The sequence below is a fragment of the Sapajus apella genome, unplaced genomic scaffold (genome assembly GCF_009761245.1).
Source record: "Sapajus apella isolate SASKATOON/1434 unplaced genomic scaffold, GSC_monkey_1.0 scaffold40, whole genome shotgun sequence".
NCBI lineage: Eukaryota > Metazoa > Chordata > Mammalia > Primates > Cebidae > Sapajus > Sapajus apella.
The window spans coordinates 7,729,876-7,747,877 of record NW_022436980.1 but is presented as its reverse complement, the minus strand read 5'-3'; the positions used below and the strand labels follow the sequence as shown (position 1 = coordinate 7,747,877).

Genomic DNA, 18,002 nt, shown 5'->3' with positions numbered 1-18,002 from the left:
GCACAGAGCAGCAGTCCCGTGTCAGACGTGTTGGGTGTCTCCTTTCTTTTCAGCAGACCGTGCAGGCATCCTGAACTCCAGGACTGGCCAGCACAACACATCTCTCAGTTGAGAAGCTTAACTTCTCTTGAGTTTTCAATGGTGACTGTAAATCTTTGAGAGAGTTCCGATTAGGTAACTTGGTCTAGAGGAATTAACATTTTGAATATATGTGACACTCCTATAAATATACTATTAATATTGCCACAGGTGAATGATCCACTGTGCAGATCACTGGAATGTTGCCTTCAACATTATCTGAACTCATCCCAAGGCCTCCCTGCCTAATAAGGCTGTTGATACCCTGTCCTTATTTGCTAATGTTCTATAAACCCATCAGTGAAAAGCACATAAGCAGAATCTTGGTTTTGGCTGTAACAGAAGTGTGTGTTTGTTAGAATATACACTTGCCCGTGTGATTTTGATAAATCTTGTAAGGACCATAGCTTAAGAAAGGCATACAAAATAGCGCCTTCTGGAATGGGAGATGGCACTGTTCCAGGCAGAGAGGGTGGCTGATAGCTGAAGTGTGTTATCAGACGGCTGGAGGTGCACTGTGGTCTGAGCCTCAAAGCAGTGTTGTTCTGGGTGGAGAGACATGTTGGGTAATCAAGAGCATAGATTTTGTAGAGATGGAAAAGCTCCAAATTTCTAGCACCAGGAGCAGAGAGAAGTGGGAGCCAGTGAGGGAAATGAAAACAAGGCTGTATGTCCTCAGAAAGTGAGGAATCTTGGCTGGCTTATGACTTCGGGCTGTGTTCGTTCCTGTGGGAGTGGACGTTACGAACAAGCTGAGGAGAGTAGGGTGATTGCAGAAACACAAGGGAGCTCACAGGGATGTAGGCACAGAGCTAGGGTGAGGAGAATCAAAGCAGGAAATCCTTCACGAGCCACTGAGACTTTAGGATTCATCCACTTAGTAGCATCCCCTGCACGGGCATTCGGTGTCCATCACACACATGGCACTGCTGTCCTGTGATAGTCTACACTAGCCACATGGCTTGGCACATGGCTGTGACCAGCTGGCCTTTTGCAAGCAAAGAATAAGAATAGTCTCATCTGTTCTAGCATCTGTGCCTGATAGTTACTGTCCTGTGCCATGGACATGGCGGCAAGCCTCAGCCTCTCTGTATCCTCTGCCCCTCATCCTGTTGCTGTCCATCCACTGGGCAAGACTCCAGCATTCTTACTACAATAAAATCACCTTCTAGCTAGAGAAAGAGCTCAAGGGGGCAACTTACAAGAAGCTTCTTTTAGATGAGAAATGGCATGGTAGTGTTCTTTGGTCTTCCAACAGCATGACTAGGTCTGTACTTTGAATGTTACCAACAGGGAGCAAGGGACAAAGCCAGGCCCCATGGCTACCACAGGTGCACCCCAGGCATCCTCATCATGGCCATTGTTCTTCCTTTCTCTCTTACAGCAGAGTGTTGCCGGGGACAGCAGTATCTCTTTGTGTGACCGTGGCGGCTTATGGGACGTTGGCTTCAGACCTTTTGTGATACACCATGCTGCATGGGACGATGACGTGGAGAGGAACGAGGCCTGAGGTCACACTGGCTTGCCTCCTCTTAGCCACAGCAGGGTGCCTTGCTGACTTGAGTGAGTGCTTTCCTTCCTTTTTCCTGTCCTTAGAGTCTAATGGAAACATTCAGCATCCTACAATAACTCTTTAAAGAGGCATTCTCTACCTGGATTTCAAAGAATACTTTATTCTCATTGGCCTTCAGGGACATAAGAATACAAGCTGAGCCATGATCACAACGATGTCATATTGGTTTCAGTTTGGCATTTGACTCATTTCAAAGCTATGCCAAAGGAGGAGAAGTAATAATAACTGCTTTTTATTGTGCACTTGACACGGCAGGCCATTTACACACATTGTGTGGAAGCCTCATGACAGCCCTATGAGGAAAGCATTATTAGCTTCATTTTACAGGTAAGAAACTGAGACTTCACAAGGCTAGAGTCATATAGCTTAGAAGTAGTGGCACTGGGATGAGACTCGGGTCTGTCCAAATGCAAAGCCCAAGCTCTTGCCTTTACAGTACGTTCTTACTCCAGGCCTACTCTCTGGGGACAAAGGCAGGTTGCAAAATGGACAGGAGCAGTAGAGTTGGAGAAAGACCAATTCCCCTGGTGGCCAATTCTGGAAGACTTCCTGGGTGCAGTGCTTCTAAAAACGTGGTATTGTCTTCTTGGGGGCATCTGTTCATTGCTGCATCCTTGTTCTTCCTCCAGATGATGTCCCTCAGGTCACTGTCCAGCCCGCGTCCACTGTCCAGAAGCCCGGAGGCACTGTGATCCTGGGCTGCGTGGTGGAACCCCCAAGGATGAATGTAACCTGGCGCCTGAATGGGAAGGAGCTGAGTGGCTCGGATGATGCTCTGGGTGTCCTCATCACCCACGGGACCCTCGTCATCACTGCTCTTAACAACCACACTGTGGGACGGTACCAGTGTGTGGCCCGGATGCCTGCAGGAGCTGTGGCCAGCGTACCAGCCACTGTGACACTAGCCAGTGAGTCTGCTCCTTTGCTGCCCTCCCATGATGCAGTCGCTCCTTGCGTCTCCCACCCCAAAGCCCCCACCATTCATGCTGCCTCTTACTAGTCTTAGCATACAAGGGCCCTTAACTGCTGAAATTTCAAATCGGAACGGTGGCTGCCTAGTAATGCCCAGTGATGGGGGACCCCTGTGCCCTTGGGAAACCTCACTCTGAATAGGGGCTGTATCTGGAGTGAGTGTCTACAGAGAGGGGAATTGGTCAGTGCTCTTGACATGGCAGAACTATTTCATGGGCCCCAGAGCAGGGCCATGCCGTGCCTTCTTAGCTGGTCATCCTGTGGCTGTAGGTGCCCTGTACCAACTGCTTACCACCCCTTCCAGACCCTCACTCCATTCTCATCACCATTACAGTCGGAGCAGGGAGAGACAGGATGCCAAGAGACGTGGGCATGGCCATGTGTAGTCTGGCAGAGCCCGCCCAGTCCATACGTAGCCTCCTGTCTCTCTCTGAGGGACAAGCATAGGCCAAAAGCCTGGAATATGAATACTAGAACATAATGAAAAGGAAACTGTGTGGCAAAGGGATAAAGGAATGCAGAGAAAAGAAACAAGGAAGAGATGAGGTGACGGTTTGGACCAAGGAAAATGCCAAGCGTATAAAATGTTCACACTACCTCCTATTTTCTGGTTTTCCATTCTTTTATTTATGTGTTACAGTCAGTATAGGACAGTTTATTAAAATCATTATGTCTGCAGACATTCCACTTGTGACATAGAAATTATGTTACCTCTGACCTCTATTTTTTCCTGTTACCATGGCAAGGAACATAGGTCCTCAGACCAGCATGTGGAAACCAAGGGCCAAATGGCTTCTAAGTTCCCTTACAAGACAGGTGTTTCTTTATTCTACCTTATGAGGACCCATTGCGTGAGGCGAGATCGAAGTGAGTAAACAGGCATCCTGCCTTTGCATATGACCCCCACGTGGTGTGCTATGTCCTAGGCACAACACATACAGTATCTGATTTTTTACTCATTGTACGTATGGGCACATGAGACTTGATGGATTAAATACACCACTGAAGGCTGGAGAGCAGCCCTGACACCCATCCTTCTGTGCTGAGCCTGTGGCAAGGAAACTTAAAGAATTGCCTCCAATTTGGCCTCTTGCCTGGGGCCTGAGGTGTAGAAAATAAAGGAACTTGTTGAGACTTTAATGGTATTTAGATTTAAACTTTGTGAAGATGTCCAGGGCTTGTTCCCTCATTACTCAGCAGCACCTCCTTATCCATGAAAGCCCTGCTTTGGGCGTCCAGGTCACCATCATCATCATCACCCTCGTGGGTGACGTGGTTCCAGGAGGGTGTCAGTGCTACGTCATGGGGCTTACCTAAGGCAGCAAACTTTTGAAATGCCCTCTCTATCCAAGTCAGCTGGGGTCCCTGGGCTGTGTGAAGCTTGAGTCCTGGGAAGAGGGCAGGGAGGGAGGGAGAAGTAGTAAGGGAATGGAGGAAAGACCCTGTATGCCCTCTGTCCCCCGATCCCTGGAGGAGCTTTACTCCACGAGGCAGTGCAATGGAGGCTGCCGGCGGCAGGATTCCTCTTTTCTTGGGAAAGTCACGCAGCCCTGCCCTTTTCTCAGAGGGAAGGCAGCTGTCTCCCTGAGCAGCCAGGCTGACTCTGGGCTGCACCTCGGAGCCCCCCTCACAATGGAGCCACTCCTCTTTGTGGCCGAAGGAGCACCCATGGAATCTGAGTGCCTGGCCTCTGGGAAACAGCCTATGAGGGCTCAGGGTGAGAGGCAGGCCATGGGTGGCCAGGGGGGCCTCCTTTCTGGCTGTGCTTGTTGGGTGAGGGCTGCTAGGAGGCTTAGGTGAGGTGGTAGAGGGTGGGGAGGGGTCATCTCATCACATCAAGAAGGGCTGAGGTCAGAACTATACTTCCTATCATTATATTCTTTCCGCCTCCACCTTCATATTTTCAAATTATAATGCATTATATAATGTTTAGGATATATAGACTTAATCTCTCCTAAACCTGCTATCTTCATATAACCACCACTGTCATTTTGGAGTATAACCTTCCAGTGTTTATCCCTGCTCATATTTTTATATTGTAAAGATACAACGAATATATAGTTTCTATTCTTTTTTGCCTGTTGATGTTGTATGATAAGCATTCTCTGTTGGCCATATGACCATGTTTACTTTTTTTATTGAGGATAAAATGCACACAAGGCCTGGCATACAGAGATCAGAGGTAATTATTACAATATGGCTTAGACTTGCAATCACAGCGCTTCGGGAGTCTGAAGCAGGAGGATCATTTGAACTTGGAAGTTTCAGAGCAGCCCAGGAACAAAAAACTTTTCTACCAATTTTTTTTTCTTTTAAATTGCCAGGTGTAGTGGTGTGCACTTGTAGTGTTAGCTGTTTCGGAGGTGGGAAGACTGCTTGAGCCCAGGAGGCCGAGGCTGGGAGGCTGGGGTGAGCCAGCCTCTTAGAAATGAGATGTGCCCTGTTTTAGAGACCTTGTCTCCAACCGACGCATTTTTTTTTCATGTACGTCCACCCAGGTAACTACCCCCCACATCCCCACACGCCCCTTCCTTGTTAATCCACCCTCCCAGCCCCGACCAGTACTTAACGATTATAATTACCAATAGTCCTAGAACATCCCCACGTTCCCTTTTCCTGTCCCTGGGCAATTAGGGCACTTCCATCTGTCGTTACAAATGAGATAATGCCTTTTAGCAATGTGTGTGCCCTTAAAGAACAACACTGCGCATCGAACAGGGAGGTTTCATCTGCAAACAGGCAGCATGAGTCTGGAGACACAAGACCATAACCAGTCATTTGGCCTAATTAGGAGCCAAGCTGAACCTTTTATTGTTTGGAAAAGGGAGAGTTGGAGAGTGGAAGATTTATCTTGGAGCTGTCCTTCTGCTTCAAGGTGTATCTGTGTGAGGAGAGACAATTTATTAGCCTTCATTTTAAAAATATTCCTGGCCGCTTCTCTCTCTAGTGCTTGAGGGGATCTGTCGTTGGCAGAAAGGACAAAGGGAAGTGTTTGGTTGCAACCCAAGAAGGCACAGTGAGAGAAGGACCTTGTGCAGAAGCTGGGCTGGTCTCATTTGAAAGCCAAGAACTATTGGCTTGTCATTTAGACATGAATCAGAAGGCGAAATGTTTGGGCCTGACTAGAAGGAAGAAGTGCTGAAAGTTGAGAAAGCAGGCATGGGGGGCTGTGTCATGGAGCAGAGGGAGTTGGTGGAGTGGAGCTGCAAAGCTTGGAGGAGGCAGCAACGAGGTGGCAGGAAGGCGGGTGGGGGCAAGAGAAAGGGGTGCTGTCTTTGGGTTAATGCCATTGGGGGATCTGGCCCAGATGCAGCAGTAGATTAAGTTTCTGAAAGCACATTCCTGAGCAGAATAGGGGCTGTGTTTTGCTGGTTGGCTGATGTATGAGCGAGGCCGGGTGGTAGACGGGATTACCGAAGGCACGGTCTGCATTTAGAGGAAAGGCTGGGCAGCGGCATGCCAGTGCACACGCGTGCACACCCACACACACTCAGCATGTTAGGCTTGCTTTTCCTCTGGCCTCTTCTCCATGCTTTCCCGTGTTCATCCTCGCACAGAGCAGCTGCTGTCTGGCCTACCTGGCAAGATGCCGCCTCCTGCGTCCAGCCTCTAGAAATCACTGGGAGCTATAGGTGATGGGGCCTAGGACCTGGTTTGAGGATTCAGGGGTGGAGAGGAGGTCTCTAGTGGAAGAATTTTTCTGGTGCAATGTTGGGAGCTGGGGGGGGTCCACTTGGACTTCACTCTGTCCAAGTGACATCATCTTTTGATTTTCAGTAAAATGGAGTCAGAAGTCGACTCACCTGAAGAGTCTCACCTGTGCATGCCCCTGCCACCCCAGGCTGTCCTGGCCACATTGATAATGGCTGCAGCACGCTCTGTGGAGGTGCCCATCTCACTCTCCTCTGTGAAGGGTGTTTTCTTTCCTATTTAACCTAAATTTAAAAAAAAAAAAATCGGTCTCTCTTGCTGTTGATACCCAGCTTCAGATCATCTTGTCTAATTCTTGCTTTTTGAAATGCGTTTAACTAGGTACTCCTTCCTTTCCCTTCCCTTTCTTTTCACAAGCCTCACACCAGGCAGCCAACTGCTCTACACAGCTCAGCTGTTCCCAGCCTGCCCCTGAACCAGCAGCAGCCCCTGCCAGTGGGCACTCCACTCCTTCCTACCGGACGCTGAGTTCCACCTCAGGCCTGTTCTCAACACGGCATGGCAAGGAGTCCCAGCCGACTCACCAGAGCTGGCAGTGGGAAAGCTGTTCTCAACCTTTTACCTCTAACAGTCAACCATTCGTAATTCTTTATTTTTAACTTTAAAAATTTTTTTTGATAATTCTTCCAATTCTCCCATCATCCCTAGGTCCCACTGGTAAATGAAAATAGTTGGTACCTAGGTAGCTACCTATAATTCTAAACTCGGGCATTTCAGTCCTCAAGTTAATGTGAAGTCTTAAGTTGCAGCTGGTATAATTGCGAACAGATTGGTCACTGCTCCTTAAGGCCTCCGAGTGCTGAGACCAGGCATATACTGAATGGTCCTGTCTCTGGAGTCAGAGATCGGCAGGAAAGGTGGCTGACAAGGGAGGAAGGAGTCCTCCTCGGCACTCATCCTCATGACTCTGTGACTTTGAGAAGATGTCCAAAGTGACCAGGGACCCTTTGTTACCATAGTTTAATTTAACCCATGAATAAAATGAAGAGCCAACTGGTATAGTGGCAAAAAAAAATTATAAAAAATGTATTAAATTCTGGGTTTAAGCCTTAGCTCTGCCACTTAAGTGTTACATGACTTTGAGCAAATCAGTTGGTCTTTAGATTGCCACAGCTGTGAAAGCAATAATTACATCACCAGTCTCGTGGATTTTTTTGAGGATAACTGGGAGAATGTATGATGTTAGTATTTGGGAGCATTTTAGAAATCTCAGACTTTATTTGTTCACCCCTGTGGCCGGCACACGTTTCTGGAGTGTCTCCTTTCTGGAGGCTCTGAACCCCATGTCCAGCCCTGTGCTGCCCAGCTCCATCCTGGGAGTGACCCTTAGGAAGACGGTCCAGAGGGTGGCAGAGCTTCCAATCAAAACCAGAACCAGTAGAGGACAGGCTTGTTATAAAGAGAACTAACCCACGTCCTGTGACTTTCTTAGTTCCTTATGTACATGTGTTCTCTATCCCAGATTCCTACCTCCAGCCGCCTTCATGAGCAGCCACAGTATCACGATGCGTTGTCAGTGTAGCCTGCAGACCTGCTCGTTAATGCCCCTGGGGGTTCACTGCTGCCCATTCACCTGCTGCCCCATCCAGACAGCTGTGGTTTTGCACTGACAGTCTGGGCTGACCCTGGCCTTCAGCATGGTGAATTCTACAGACAGAAGCCATGTTTCTCAGCTCAGCTCCCCTAACCTCTAATTCCCGTCATACACTTCACTAAGGTCATCTGGGTTCTGACTGTGAACCAGAATAGTCCATAGTCCATTAGGGACCATTGTAGACATTTCTTTCTTAAAATATTTCTAGATTCCTTTATCTCTGTATTAGGGTTCTCCAGAGAAGGAGAACCGATAATATGTATATGTAATATATATATAATACATTTAATTTTGTATACATAAAGTATAATTATAAATTATACAAAGAGTTATTTTAAAGAATTAGCTCATGCAGGCTGTAGGTTCATGTACAATGTAAGAATTGACATTGCAGTCTCGAGGGTAAAAGGAGGAAACTCAGGTAGATTTTCTGTGTTGTCTTGTTCTCTGGAAAACATGTCTTTGCTATTAATACCCTCGATGATCAAATGAGGGCTATCCCATTAGGGAGGATAATCTTTTACTCAAAGTCTGATTGTAAATGTTAATTACATCTAAAACATACCTTGACAGCATATCTAGATTAATGTTTGAGCAAACAGCTGGCCCCACTGTCTAGCAAAGTTGACACATGAAATTAATCATCACGGCTCCCTACTGTCCACCTGAACCACCTGCCTGGGGTTGTTTTGAAACATGTCTCTTTGGAGGCAATGTGAAGAAATTAGATTTTCCATAGTCCAGCTCCCAATGTCATTAATGACACCTTTAGAGAGAGATGTTGTCACACTGTCGGGACAATGGTTATTCCTTAACTTTTATGGAGACACGAACTCCATTCACACCTCTGGGTGCTTTAGATTTCTGCCTCAGGTGGAGCTGCACCGTTGGAAGATGCAGACACCTAGACGCTGTTGCCCCAGCCCCTACCAGAGATGCAGTCACTGGTGTTAGAAACAGCTTCACGAAGCCCTCTCACCTGCCACAGGCATATTGTTTGGACTCTCTTTGGCTACAGGTGTCTCAGAGCAAAATTGTAATTTAATTTGGGCAATCTTATTACGAACATCCTTTCCTAATTTTAAAATAAACACATATAGATAATCTGTATCTTCCTCTGTGAAGTGTAGGAGTGGAGAGGATGAGAGAAGAAACAAGCAAGCAAGAACTCAATTAATAAACAGAATATCTTTTATTTCCAACAGTCACTATAGTTTTCTTCCCAAAATATATTTTCTTACTACAATTAACAATCCACCTCTTTAATTTTGTCCTCAGTACTTTACAACTTAACAATGCATTCTGTTTCTAAAGACTTCTTTTAAATAAGACAAGACCAAAGTTCATGAGTCCCACTTGAAAAATAGCAATGCACTCATCCTCCAGCGCTGACCCCTATATTTGGATGTTTTGGAGATTGGTGCCCTAAGAATTGGGAAGCGTTTAGAATTTCTAACAGTAAGGTCTGGTCCTGGCCACTGAACATCTCTGAGTCTAATGGAGAAGGTGGACTTTTTTTAAACACAGTAGTCATAAAGCAAGGCAGCCCCATGAGTTTCCTGACAGAGATGTGAACAGATTTTCATGGGAGCTCAGCTAGCAAGGATTTATTTCCTTTTCAGGGGATTGCGGAAGACTCAGGAGTTGATGCTTGAAGAGCGTGTGCAAGACAACCTTGATTTTTAATTTTTGAGTCTTCCCATACCTTTCGCAGACCTTTAACAACCAACGTTGGTTGTTAAACAATTGGTTTAACATTGGTTAAACATTGGTTTAACAACGTTGGTTGTTAAAGGTATGAGAAAGGTATGTGAAGACTCGGAAATTAAAAATTTCTGCTCTCAACATTGTGTATTCAGACCTAGGTGCAGTTCAGTTTTTGGGATGGCACCGATACTGCCGCAGTACGTTTCATTTCCATAATGAGATATTTCCATGGTGAACTCAATCGAATTCTTTTTTTTTTTTTTTGTAGTTTTATTTTTTTATTTATTTCTTTTCCCATTTATTTTATTGCATTTTAGGTTTTGGGGTACATGTGAAGAACATGCAAAATTGTTGCATAGGAACACACGTGGCAGTGTGATTTGCTGCCTTCCTCCCCATCACCTACATCTGGCATTTCTCCCCTTGCTATCTCTCCCCAGCTTCCCACCCCCCACCCTCCCTCCCCTATTTCCCTCCAACTGACCCCAGTGTGTAGTGCTCCCCTCCCTGTGTCCATGTGTTCTCATTGTTCAACACCCGCCTATGAGTGAGAACATGCGGTGTTTGCTCTTCTGCTCTTCTGTCAGTTTGCTGAGAATGATGGTTTCCAGGTTCATCCATGTCCCTACAAAGGACCCTAACTCATCGTTTTTGATGGCTGCATAATATTCCATGGTGTATATGTGCCACATTTTCCCTATCCAGTCTATCATCGATGGGCATTTGGGTTGGTTCCAGGTCTTTGCTATTGTAAACAGTGCTGCAATGAACGTTCGTGTGCACGTGTCCTTATAGTAGAACGATTTGTAATCCTTTGGATATATACCCAGTTCTTAATCTAGCTACCAAGTGACTGTCGTTCTCTCCATCCTGTTCCCCCCTCCTCTCAATTTCTCACTGTTTCTCATCTCTTTTTCTCTTTGGGTATGAACATTTTCTGATTAAGAATTTTCTCCAGTAGTTCTGACTTCCGCCCCAGTCTGGTTCAGTCAGCCAGGGACTCCCTGACAAAACAGGAAGGAGCCATGCGCTCCAAATTGAAAAAACATCAGTGTGTTGTTGGCTTGGGTGTCGGGGAATCCTGTACAAGCTTTTTGCTTTGGGATGAAGGGATGGCAGTGAGAAGAAGGGTTGTGGAGAAAGAAAACACAGGTGGCTTCCTAAGCTGCCCCAGGAAGGGAAGGAGATTTGCAGCTGGGGCTGAGTGTGAGTCTGTCTTGGCTGGGAGAGACAAAGAGACAGCTTCACACAGGGGGATGGAGTTGGAAAAGGAGAGCCCGCTTGAGCTTGAAATGTAGTTGTTCCATGCCATAAGTTATGTGTATTTTACTTTGCCAGTTGTGCAAGAAAATGATTGAAAGATGGCTGAGATCCAAAAGGTGCCGAGCAACTTGAGCATCTTAATAGGAAATGAATAAGGAATACCTTATATCATTAGGAAAAAATTACATTAACTCTTTCTGTTTTCCATTGGATGCAGGCAGAAGCCCATAGCTCACAAGAATTTTCCCTGGTACTCTGGTGAAATCTTCAAATGGCGTTGGCCACACGCATCCTGTTAGCCCCGGTGCAAGCACCCAGACAGGTCTGTGGTGTAAGTTCTACTCAGAGCATCTTGGCAGCAAATGTCTGCCCCAAACAGCCAGGGTCCCATTCTATGTTTGTCAGAGGTCACCACCAAACAGACCTTAAGCTCATAGTGCATCTTCTACCAAGGACACCCTTAAGGACTCTTAACCCACTCCACCCTTGTCCCTAATTGGTTCTTTGTACTCACAGCCAAGTGGTTAAATGAAATCCTAGGTTCATTCTCTAAGTAAGAGAAAAGGGAAAGGCCATGTAGCATGTTGACTCATTGAGCCAAAATGCAGTTTGAGGAGCCTTTTCCAGAAGCCAAGGGAAAGATTGATTTGCTTGCTCGGAATCATTGGACTCTTTTAAGGAGCACGATGCAAGATGGTTCCTTTAAAACATGAAAGAAAACCGAGAGGGCAAATGAGTCCTCGGTTACCCCGCTTTTTTAAAAACAGCTCCACATCTCAGCATGCCCCGTTTCTCGTGTGTGGAAAAGTTTAGCAGTTTCTGCTTTGACTTTGTTTTTAGACTTTCAGCCATTTTTGGGGTCTGGTAATAATCTTGAGCTCTATAGAACAGCAAGTCTGTCCTGCAAATAGACGTAGTGTTCACATCCAAATTAAAGGATGATCACTTAATAATGAGAAAAAAATGTAAGCAAAAGAAACACTTGGTGAGGTAAAAACAGCATTTCTTTTCCTATGCGATGAGTAGTGAGGTCCTCACTGCCTTTCACTCAGGCCCACTTTGTGCCTCGTACTTGCTCCTGGCTTTCGTAATGGTGGTTCCTCAGCTGGCAGCAGCATCTTCTTCATCCCCCTCCTCAGAAGGTTCCCCCCGCCCTTGTGTTACTAATTCCTTCTCAGTTTTCAGGACTCGGGTATCTTTTCTAGGAATGTGTCTTGACCCCTTCAACTTCCAAGGCTAGATAGGTTCTCTTCCTGGCTTCCTTCGTACCTTGGGTTTGCATCCACAGCCCTTTCACGCCTCTCGGCCTGGAGAATAGGAACTGTTATTATGCATCTGTGTCCACTGTCCACAAGACCTGGCATAGCATAGGCCTTTTGTGAATACCTTGAAAGAGAAAGACTCCCAGATAAAACATGTTTGAGGTCTAGAAGATCAAAAAGGCCATGCAGAGGGTAAATTAACAGTTTCTGAATTTTCTTTTCAAATTCTGATGTATTAAAAGTTTTCAGGAAGTAAATAAGATAAAGCAGGAACTTAGGATGCAAACAGGTTGAAGATACCAATAGATTCAAGAAAGGTTGAGAAAAATTGATGGATGTCAGAAGCATACAACAGCGTTTGAAAGAAATTGAGGCGTTTGGAGGAAACTCTGGAACCTTAGGGAGATGCCAATGAATGCGTCTCCATGACCTAACACAGGGCTCCCCAACCCCCAGGCGGTGGACCAGTACCAGCACGTGGCCTGTGAGGAACGAGGTTGCACAGCAGGAGGTGAGCAGTGGACCAACAAGCGTTACCGCTGGAGAGCCACCTCCTGTCAGATCAGGGGTGGCATCAGATTCTGTTCGAGTAGAGCAGAATAGAATAGAGTAGAATAGGGCGAACCCTACTGTGAACTGTGCATGTGAGGGATTTAGGAGGTTGCGTGCTTCTTATGAGAATCGTACTACTGTCTGATGATTTGAGATGGAACAGTTTTATCCCAAAACCATCCCCCCAGTCTCCCCACCCCTGGTTCATGGAAAAATTGTCTTCCATGAAACTGGTCCCTGATGACAAAAAGGTTGGGGACCACTGTCCTAAGAGATACCTTAAGGGGCAGTTTGGAGTGGGTGGATGGGATTGGTGCCACTGACGCTGATGGGAGTATGTAGTTCCCAGGTGTGTGGGAGGGGAAAACAGGCCCCAGTGTGGGCCTCACTGCCCTGTCCTCCCACCTGGAGTTCTGTTCATCAGGGCCACACCAAAGTGCTCATCCCCATTCTCTCTCGCAGCTCCTCAGCCTCCGCTTTCTTTCCTCCCTCTCTTCCTGTGCAGGCCGTCAGCCCTTCCAAAGCCTGTGCCAGGATCCAGCTCTGGCTCTGATGAGTCCAGACCACCAGGACTCACATTAATTTTCCCACTGCTAAGTTTATAGTTTATATTTGGTTGATCAGAGAAATATGTGTGATGTGGGTTGCTGGCAAGTAAATCTTTTTTTCCTTCTCTCTTTCTTCAGTATATTTTTTTCTAACTATTTCATTCCTTCATCTAGTCCAAAAGAAACTCCCCAGTTCTGCTAACCAGCCCTACCTCAGCGCAGCCCTGAAGTCGGGTAGATGAGATGGTCTACAGGCATCTTCTGTGTTCATCTGGCTGCCAGACCCAGTGGAGACATGGCTCCATCCTTGACTTGGTCTTTGAGGATTAATCACATTTCTTGTTCTCTTAGGTCTTTTTTAAAATAAAATATTTTTAATTGGTTCAAGCCAAGAAATTCCTGAAGCCTAAGGCCAATTCATTGCAAATGATTTAATGACATTGCAAAATAGGTTCTTTTTTAGTCTCTCTCCTTCTTCCTCTCCCACTCCTCCCTTTAGGCCTGCTTTCTCCTCCTGCCCACCCCGAGATTTCTCTCTCCTATCTTGACTTTGATTTTTGGCCCTCATCTCCCAGTCTCTTTCATCTCTTCCCCAATCTCAGCTTTCTCCCACTGCTCGAATCTGGGTGCAAATCCCACCTCAACTCAAAGGGAAAGAAAGAAACAAGATTTAACAACTAATGTGTTTGGCATCTACAAAGATTTTTTTCTTCTTCTTCTTCTTTTTCCCCATGGAAACTGTTTTCTTTAAATAAAAGAAAGCATGCCTTACTTTCATCAGAAAGTGTGTTTGAGAAATTTCATGTCATGTTTCCATGGTTGTCAGGAAAGAGCTTGGGAGCCAAAATTATTTGTGCAACTGGACAGGCAGGAAAAAAAAAATCCCAAAGAGAGCAAACATATTTATCCACTCTCCCGGCCTGCAAAGGGAGGAGCAGTACTCACTCTGCCAACCACGTTTCTAAGTTTCTCTGTAGATCGCGGTGTTGACTTAGGCTGGAGTGCTGGTGGAGGTGGTGAGGACCATGCTGTAGAATACCACACCACGTGTGTGAATTATTGCGTCCGTCCTTGTCTATGTGATTAAAGCTCCCTGTGGTTAGGAGCAGTGTCTTTTCTTCTGTGTGTTTTCTGTAGTGCTTGGCATAGCAGATAATTCTGCAGCACCTGACTTGCTAAATGAATGACTCGACGATGCCCGGAGGGATGGTATTTTACCAAATGCTGGTTTTGTCCGCTTTGTGGGCTGCAGGGGTCTGTGTGCCAGAGCTAAACGTCTTGGTCACTACCCCAAATGCATGGCTTCTGAGATGCTTGCCCAGCCCACAGTGAACCCCAGCTACTCACCAGGTGCCAGGCTTTCTGACCCCATGAGAGCACCGTGAGGCTCCAGCCTTTCCTCTCTTCTGTATTTGTCCCACACCCTCAGCAGATAACTGCCATGGCTTTTCACTTGCAGACCATTTTATTTCAGAGGACTAACCTTGGGGTCAGGCCATGCCATAGTTCCTCAAGTGACTTGGGGGTCGAGAACCATGTTGGGACTTTTTGTCCATCAGTGAAGCAGTTTGGGACACAAGAGAGCCCCCATATTGGCCAGAGGCAACATAGTGAGGAATATCAAGGACACTTCATCTTCTCAGACGCTATAGCAAAGTCCATCTGATAGCCATGAGCCAGAGGCTCAGCCAGAGAAAACTCTTAGTAACTTTACTTCCCCTGCACCTCAGCCATCTCTCAAAAAGGGACTGAGGTGCAGGGAAGGACCAAAGGATCAGCATGCCACTGAGTAGTGCTTCATTAGGGCAGAATCCTCTGTGCTTTGTAGCATTAGCCACAAGTGCAGCAAGCTGCCACAGGGACAAGTTGAGACTTGGAAGTCGTGACAGTTGGGTAACAGAATTATCCACCAACCCAGAAACCTGCTGGTGGCCCTGAGGCTGCTAAGCCATCCTGGGAGCATTGCCACATGAGGCCCATGCGGTGCCCCGTGACCTGGTGGATCCTATCCAAACCTCTGTAGAGGAGTGCAGGCTTGTCCCGTGATCCCCAGGAACAGGCAGGAGGGTAGGAAGGACAGGACTGTAAGTGAGAAGCACCTGCATGTGTAGAAGGCCAAAATTTGTTTAAGCATTCAGCAGAGCTCATGGATATGGGGATATTGATACCTCCGTGAAGCATCCAGCAGACGGTGGGGTCTTGTCTTCTTACTTCAAACAGAATCAAACTCTGATTTGCAGCCTAAGGGAGGATGCAGGAGAAGATGGAATGAAGAACTCTCTTGGAGGTGACTGTTAGGTTTATGGATTACACCTGGGGCATTTAACTGAGACCCACACATCCTGTAGTTGGACACGTAAAGTCCATGAAAATGGGGGGATAAGCCTACAAGGAGTATTTGACAGTTTGTGTTACGAGAATGCATGAACATACACCAAACATTGTAATGTAATTCATAGCTCTGCTGAGCCTTTTATTAAGAAAGGATGGAGGCTAGAAGGTGGTGAGAAAGAAGTTTAAGAGACTCAAGATAAAATGTGCCAATTTGCAGTTTCACATGTGATCCTGCTGATGGCAGCCATATCCATGTGCCTTTGACAGTCTTTAATTTGCTGTCTGTTTTCCCATAGTCAGAAGGACCTGTGCCTGATGTACCTTTGAAGGTGAAGAGAAAGCACAGAGTACATCACATGATGTGTGTCTGAACACATCCCTGTAACCTGTGTGTTTAGGCCTCCTACAGAAGTGATATATCAGAGTGTACATCTTCCCTTTGGAAACTGAACTCCCAGAAGGAAGGAACTGGGCCGGATTCTGTATGGAGCCTAATATATGGGCTTTCTCAGAAATCACAAAGCTCTGTGACAAGTAAATAAGGTCAGTAAACTCAGAGATGGTCCCAAAGACCAGGACTTCTGACCTGTTGGGAGCCGAGAAGCAAGAGTGGGCCAACTAGCTGTTTGATTAATGTGGACAAGTTAATGAAGTAGCTGGAAAATGCACAAAGAGAGGATGCGAAAGAAGGGTGCAAGGGGAGGGAAGATAAGAGGATTAAAGCTGCAAAAACATTGCTCTAATGGATTTCTCACACACACCAGCCAACAGGCAAGGGCAGGTGTCCTGTCAAACCATTTCCCCAAGAAACCTGATCCATCTTTCTGCAGCGGAGGCCTGCTAACCTCATTTGTAATTGAAGGGCCTGTCCCTTATTTCCAGTGAAGCACACTGAGCAGCCTAGGGATTCAGCCAGGAAACGGGCTTCACAGACAAAGGTGCCTGGGAACAGGCTGGTTTCCTTCATATGTGCCAGCTACTGCTCCTCTCTTCATCTGCCCCTTCTGATGGCTGATTAGGCTCTTATCAATCATGAACTCCCCACCCCTCCCTGGCCCCCTTCCTGTCCAAAAACACTAGAAAAAGGGGGTCCTCTGATTTTCAGATCATTCTTCACTTCATTATTCTGCCTTTGATCCCTTAGTGAAACTCAAGTTTTACTTAGGCAGCCAAAAATTGGGAGTGTTTTAAGCTAAGGCTTAAGCTGAGGAGGCACAGGGAGGGGACACGGCCAAGAACCAAACTGCTGCTTATTTGTTTTGAAGCCAGGAAGGCTCGCCTGCCAGTTGCCCCTTGTGGGGAGCTAGATGCCCAGCTGGAGTGCCCTCAGTCCTGCCTGCACAGGCCGTTGTGCACATGTTGGCATCAGAACAGAGGGGCTGTCTGGCTGCGTGGCTGACCAGTGCCCAACTTCATGCTCCCCCACTGCACAGCCTTCTGTCTCCAACTGAGCAGCTGTCAGAGGGTGCAGCAGGAGCCAAGAGGGGATTTAAAAAGACAGTGTTTTCTGCCACTGGCTTGCTGAGGTGGGTGCCTGGCGGAGTGCGTGCTCCGTGCCTGGATAAGCCCTCAATTACAACGGGCAGGAGCCTGGGGAGATTGCGTTATGGTGCCACACTCCTTTCAGTTGCTCACATCTTTCTTGCAAAATGATCTGCTAGGTTTAAGTATATTCTTTGCTGGAGGCAAATTCCTTGGAATGAGGTAAGAAAAGGAGGAGGAGGAAAAAAAAAAACTTCTTGGTGGAGTAGTTTGGGATTTATTCGACCATGGAGGAGAGTGCTTCACAGCGCCTGAGGAATTTTCCAGATGCCTCTAAGCTCACAAGCACTCATAGCTCGCTTTGTGGGAAGCCTCCTGACTTGGCAGGTACAGGGCGCCCTGGCCTGAAGGAAGATGAAGGCCTTTGCATTTTTTAAGTAAATTGCTTTCAGAAGACAAAGTTACCAATATTTAGCCAGAACATGTTGAGCTCAAGCAGTTCCTTTCCCATAGTCCAAACCTGCCTCCTCTCTGAGAGAAAACTCATTAGCTGTCTTGGCTGAGAGGCTCAGCCAGGACTGGCTAAATAATTTGTGGGACCAAATGCTCAGTGAAAATGTAGGGTCCCTTGTTGAAGCATTAGTAAGAATTTTAAGATGGTGAAAGCAGAACATTAAATCAAGTGTCATCCCCATCAAGTGCAGGAGCAGGTTGCACACCCATCAAGCTGGCCTTGGGAGCCTTCCAAACTGTATTTATTTAGCAAGGACTTAGAAAGCATTTGCTGTATCCTCAGTACTATGCAATAGAGCTTGGGGTTGGGGTGAGGAGTAAAAATTAATAGGCTTCCCATGAGGAATTTATAATTTATTTAGGGTCAGCTATCACAAAACATGAAATAATTTTGAAGTCATTATTTAAAGCCC

The 18,002-nt window shown here is 46.5% G+C and overlaps 1 protein-coding gene across 5 annotated transcripts in view; it reads left to right on the top strand.

Moving 5' to 3' along the window:
* The window catches only part of BOC (BOC cell adhesion associated, oncogene regulated), a 76,455-nt gene that overhangs the window by 37,531 nt on the left and 20,922 nt on the right, over positions 1-18,002 (top strand). For all 5 annotated transcript variants that reach the window (XM_032299062.1, XM_032299060.1, XM_032299061.1 and 2 more), the window contains exons 3-4: positions 1,463-1,641; positions 2,281-2,559. In XM_032299062.1, coding sequence (XP_032154953.1) covers positions 1,548-1,641; positions 2,281-2,559 — 373 coding nt within the window. In that variant the 5' untranslated portion in view covers positions 1,463-1,547. The remainder of the gene's footprint in view (positions 1-1,462; positions 1,642-2,280; positions 2,560-18,002) is intronic.